At 37.9% G+C, this 5,888-nt stretch overlaps 1 protein-coding gene across 1 annotated transcript; it reads right to left on the bottom strand.

Annotated features, from left to right (window-relative positions):
• Positions 1 to 339: 339 nt before the first annotated feature.
• LOC132057361 (uncharacterized) lies at positions 340 to 5,626 on the bottom strand. Its single transcript, XM_059449934.1, has 6 exons — positions 5,389 to 5,626; positions 2,077 to 2,168; positions 1,873 to 1,951; positions 1,303 to 1,397; positions 882 to 977; positions 340 to 778 (listed from the first exon to the last, which is right to left on the bottom strand). Exons 1-6 carry the CDS (start codon positions 5,576 to 5,578, stop codon positions 677 to 679), a joined length of 654 nt encoding a protein of 217 aa, XP_059305917.1. The 5' UTR covers positions 5,579 to 5,626; the 3' UTR covers positions 340 to 676.
• Positions 5,627 to 5,888: the final 262 nt, after the last annotated feature.

Below are 5,888 nucleotides of genomic sequence, written 5' to 3'. Positions count from 1 at the left end.
GTGAAGCTTGCCTTAAACAAGAAGTTTGTTATTGAACATGAAAAGGGGATTAGCAGTGAAGGTACGACCTCCTCCTACCAGCACAAATATCAGATAACTCTGTCCATCAATTCTTGAACAAATGAGAAAAAAATCACCTAAAATTTTCGTCGCTGCTGAGATATGAACCTGAGAGCTCATAGTTTTCAGTTGTCAATCCACTTCATTAGGCCACACCCTTAGGTGCAACTGTGAATTTTTCAAGAATACTTCTAGGTACTTTCCACTAACTATGCAAGTTCATTTTAAACAAAGGAATCAATGTCGAAATGCACATAAAAAAATTCCTGATACTCCAAATTCTAACTTTAAAAGTATTCGTTGAAGATGGGGGAGTATAGACTGACAAAAAGAGACCAGTTCTCCCAATACAGACAGTTCAACTCGATCAGAATTCAGAAATGTACCACCTATACCATCATTCTAGTTGATGAATCATTGACAACCACTTCAAAAAGATGAGTATTTCTCATTCTGCAATCTCATAATATAAGGAGTATTGCAACATTCAGGAGCATTAGTCTCCTATTTCTACATAATCTCCCAGCTTCTAAAGTTCGTTCTGATAAAAAAAAAAAATATTGTATCTACAAAACAAGGGAAACATATCGGCGATAGCCAAGCATCCCAATTTTCTCTATGAAGACCGTCCCTTATAGGGACGACCAAGTTCAGCACATATAGCTTCGTCTAAGAGTCTGTAAGCTTCACTTTCAGGCTCAACAAGCTCATAAGGGGTCTGCAATAATCACAAGTCAAACAAGCCATAATCAAATTAATCAGACAAAAAATAATCTGTTTTGAGTATTTCAATTCAAATAAATGATGAGTCAACTGCTAACCCTTCCCAATAAATTGGTCCTACAAGCAGAAGCTCCTGAAGCTATCAATAATCTGATAACATCTAAATGTTCACCCCTGGCGGCATGATGGAGAGGCTACAAAAATTACACAAATACAATCAGTACAAGATGCTGTAAGAATTTTTTTTGTGATGACATGGGAACCCGCAGCCGCTATCCTTCGGGTGCGCACGGGGTAAACAATAGCTTGCAAACCACACAGGAGAGATAACCCGCACTAGACAAGCACCGTGCGACGAGCTCGACCTAGATGCTATAAGAAATATACTCGCTCCATTTCAAGTTTTGTAGAGCTATTTTAATTGCTGCAGCTGTTTCATTTACTAATTTCCAAGATTTATATCACCAACTTAAAATTGAAACTTTGCAGAAACGTTAACTATTAGTAGAGATGCCTCACCGCATCACCTTCTTCATCAAAGGTGTCCATCATCCTTTTCACACATTCAGAGTCAGGGGCATTGTTTATTAGCAGACGGGCTATTTCTGTGTATCCTGTTAAAAAGTCAGCATTCAGAAAGTAAGTAATGTGCGACTACGATTCCTTATTTACTGAACCTACATTAGCCCCTTAACTGTCACTTCCTCGAAGGGCTCGGGTTAATGTAGTTGGTTCACTTGTTGCCTGATAATTGTGGTCAAAGCCTAAGATTCGCCGACTGTATAACTTGCTAGTTTATTACAGTCAAACCTCTCTATAACAAAATCGCTTGTCCCGATATTTTTTGGTTGCTATAGTGAAATGTTGTTCTAGAGAACATATACTATAACATAACATGAAATATCGGTTCCACAGAAAACATGGTTGTTATAGTAATATTTTGTTATAGAAGATGGCTGTTATAGAGAGGTCTGACTGCAGCAATAAAATTCAAGCGTACCATCTCTTTATGGTAAAAAGATTAACATGCTTCAAAAGATGCGACAAGCCGACAACAAAGGGCTTGGAACTTGCAAACATATGGTATACCTCCAGCACAAGCATCATGCAATGGAATTGCTCCATCTTCATCCTTAGCCTCCACAGAAGCTCCCCTCTCTAACAGTAGCTGGGTACAAACAAAATTATATCACTATTAGTCCAAAACATGATAATGAAATCAACACCAACAGATCCACCATAATGAAATAATGTTTGCTACAGGGACTGTTTCCGACTGAGAATAAGACCAACCTCCACACAAGACAGATGGCCATACAGACTAGCTATATGAAGAGCAGTGTCCCCATCTTCTAGAGGTTCATCAATGCTTCCATTAAAATCATCTGCAGCAGTCCATCAAGTAGATAGTTTAATGAGTATGACAGATACATGGATAACAAGGAATATAGAAAAACTTATACTTGATAGGTAGGAATATATAGAACAACTTATTTACTTCTAGAATATATAGAACAACTTATTTACTTCTCCCATATACATGGGTGATGAGAAATCCACCATAATTAATAACACAGCATCGTGATCAAATTGCAGCTTGGTAGATGCCATTTTAGATCCAAAGAAAATGGAAAGTAATTGATATTGGGTTGGGCAGGAGAGACATCTAAAGGGATGTCTATTCAGTTCCTCTTTTTTCAGATATATAATATATAGTTTATCTATCTCTTGTCTATCTATCTTTGATTCTCAAGTCGAAAGACTTCATTCTTGGGTTCCCGAAGGTCAGCGTGAGACTCCGGAGTGTTAATGATTAGTCAGTCCGGGTCCAGCTAGTATTGTTTTCACTTTAAGTATGATGTCCAACCTTCCATGCATAAAAGTAGTTGCAAGTTGCAACATGTGCATCACAGTTCAAAAGCATGATTTACCACAGTTTCAGGTACAAGCCACTTCTACCGCTGCTAATACCAGTCTGAGAAACCTAAACCACACGAAAATGAGAGAACCAAGTGATAGCTTTCTTGGCCCAGTGGAGAGTGCTGATGGATCATCATAATGATGGGAGGCGGTGCCATTCCTTCCTCTCCTAAGTGGGTGGATTTTTTGGTCAAGAATAACTCAAAAAGTAAAAGAGAGGTAGCACCCAAAGGTGTGGCTAGTGGTTAATGGAAGTGGGCTGAGAATCATGAAGTCTTAGGTTCAAACCTCAAAGGAGGCAAACAAACACTAGCTGATTTCCTGCCATCTGTCTAAGCCATGGTGGACAGAGCTTCCCGGTATTTGTTTTAGTGGGATTAGCATATCCCGTGGAATTAGTCGAGGTGCGTGCAAGTTGGCCCGGACACCACAATTATAAAAAATAAAAAAATAAAAAAAATAAAAAAAATAAAAAGTAAGACTGGGTGACCTCCCTCCATTAAAATCATCCGCAGCAGTCCATCAAGTAGATAGTTTAATGAGTATGACAGATACATGGATAACAAGATATATAGAAAAACTTATACTTGATAGGTAAGAATATATAGAAGAACTTATTTACTTCTCCCATATACATGGGTGATGAAAAATCAACCATAAATAATAACACAGCATCATGATCAAATTGCAGCTTGGTAGATGCCATTTTAGATCCAAAGAAAATGGAAAGTAATTGATATTGGGTTGGGTAGGAGAGACATCTAAAGGGATGTCTATTCAGTTCCTCTTTTTTTTTAGATATATAATATATAGTTTATCTATCCCTTGTCTATCTATCTTTGATTCTCAAGTCGAAAGACTTCATTCTTGTGTTCCCGAAGGTCAGCGTGAGACTCCGGAATGTTAACGATTAGTCAGTCCGGGTCCAGCTAGTATTGTTTTCACTTTAAGAATGATGTTCAACCTTCCATGCATAAAAGTAGTTGCAAGTTGCAACATGCGCATCACAATTCAAAAGCATGATTTACCACAGTTTCAGGTACAAGCCACTTCTACCGCTGCTAATACCAGCCTGAGTAACCTAAACCACACGAAAATGAGAGAACCAAGTGATAGCTTTCTTGGCCCAGTGAAGAGTGCTGATGGATCATCATAATGGTGGGAGGCGGTGCCACTCCTTCCTCTCCTAAGTGGGTGGATTTTTTTGGTCAAGAATAACTCAAAAAGTACAAGAGAGGTAGCACCCAAAGGTGTGGCTAGTGGTTAATGGAAGTGGGCTGAGAATCAGGAAGTCTTAGGTTCAAATCTCAAAAGAGGCAAACAAACACTAATTGATTTCCTGCCATCTGTCTAATCCTTGGTGGAAAGAGCTTCCCAGTATTTGTTTTAGTGGGAGCATATCCCGTGGAATTAGTCGAGGTGCGTGCAAGCTCCCCCGGACACCAAAATTATAAAATTAAAAAAATTAAAAAGTAAGACTGGGTGACCTCCCTCCCTCTACCACCCGCCCCTATTATTCCTCACATCACCCTTGCGATCACGACAAAAGTAGGGTACAGTATCCACCTAGCTATATGAATTTGACAGGAAGGTGAGTCCCCATTCCTCCCTCTCTTGCGTTCTTATATAGGCATTTGGTTTTGTTAATTCCAGCTTAAATCATCTGTATCCTTTCATTAACCTTGGGATGGATAGCAGGGTTCACAAAACAAACCTTGTCAAAGGGATCTCAGACAACAAGCTGACTCTCCAACGTTCAGTTGTTTTCATGACATTTTTTAATCTCAAACACCTCTAATAGCCCTAGGCCACTTTATTTCTTTCTCTGGAGCAATAATAGCTTTCAACTCTAAGCTTTACGTCATAATTGTTACGTATCTAATATGAGGACTTTAAGGGCATCCTGCATTTTGTGTACTTATAAATGCCAAGAACAATCTGACAAAAACATGCCCTATCATTACCCCTCTATATACATGTGAGTGTAGCAGTGTGCTTGTGTTGTTCCATTGTGTAAGGCATATCAACAAATTATCATGGACATATTGCCATTGTTGGACAAGGTTTGGAATTCATGCCATTATGTTGTTGTTGTTGTATTAAGTGAAGATTTTAACACAAATACAAGGTCCGTCCCTGCATATACTTCACTCTAATTAACTTTACTTAATTGAGACAACGACACACAGTAAATTATTCTCACAGACAAATATAAACATTTCTGAACAAAAAAAAAAAAAAAAAATTGACAAGACGAGACATAGTAATTGTTGTTCTCTAACAGGGGTTGTTTGGTACGGAGGATAAAAATAAATAGTCTGGGATAAGAATTTAGCAATTTCTTATCCCTTGTTTGGTTAGTAATCATGGGATAAGTTATCCCGGGAGGGAGTAAAAATAGTGTTGGGATAACTTATACCTGTTACAGGGTGGAATAAGTTATGCCAGGATAAGGATAAGGAAGAAACCTCTTCTCTTTAAAAAACTATCCAATGTATAATACTTTTAATCCAACATACCAAACAGTTAATAAAAAATAACTCCAAAATAACTAATCCAGCATAACTTATTCCAACATAATTAATCCCAGCATAACTTATCCTAGCATAATTTATTTTTGAACCAAACGAACCAGCAAAAAAAAGGAAAAAGAAAGAGAAAAAACAAAGAGTAAGGAGAATGGACCTAGGGCTTGGCGTAAAGCGTCGACGTCACCACGTTCAACGGCGTTGAAAATTTGACGGAGGTGAAGAGGTATGTGAGAATCAGGTTCTTCTTCTTCTTCTTCTTCGTCAAACTCAAAATCTTCTTCGAATAAACCACCTTCATCTTCTTCTTCACCCATCATTCCGTTACGCCCTCTGTGTACTGCCATTTCTCTAAACCACTCTGCTAATTGAGGGCTTAAACCCACACAATATATATATATATGCTTATGGAAAAAGAATAGGGAAAAGGGTCAAAAGTACCCCTGTACGTATTGGGGGAACGAGGGATGTTATGGGTTATTATTTAGTTGGATCGTATTTAAATAATGGAGCAGATTTAAAAAATAATTTTGAGTTATTTTGAGAATAATTTATGTCAAGATAAAGGTATATTTAAAAACTTTAAGGATGAGAGCGGTATTTTTGAGCCAAAATAAGTTTGGAGAATATTTTTAGCCGATTTTGTAAAGTTTAGGT

This window comes from Lycium ferocissimum, chromosome 5 (assembly GCF_029784015.1).
Source record: "Lycium ferocissimum isolate CSIRO_LF1 chromosome 5, AGI_CSIRO_Lferr_CH_V1, whole genome shotgun sequence".
Classification (NCBI taxonomy): domain Eukaryota; kingdom Viridiplantae; phylum Streptophyta; class Magnoliopsida; order Solanales; family Solanaceae; genus Lycium; species Lycium ferocissimum.
Note: the sequence above shows the minus strand (reverse complement) of the source record. Positions and strands in the feature narration are given on the sequence as shown.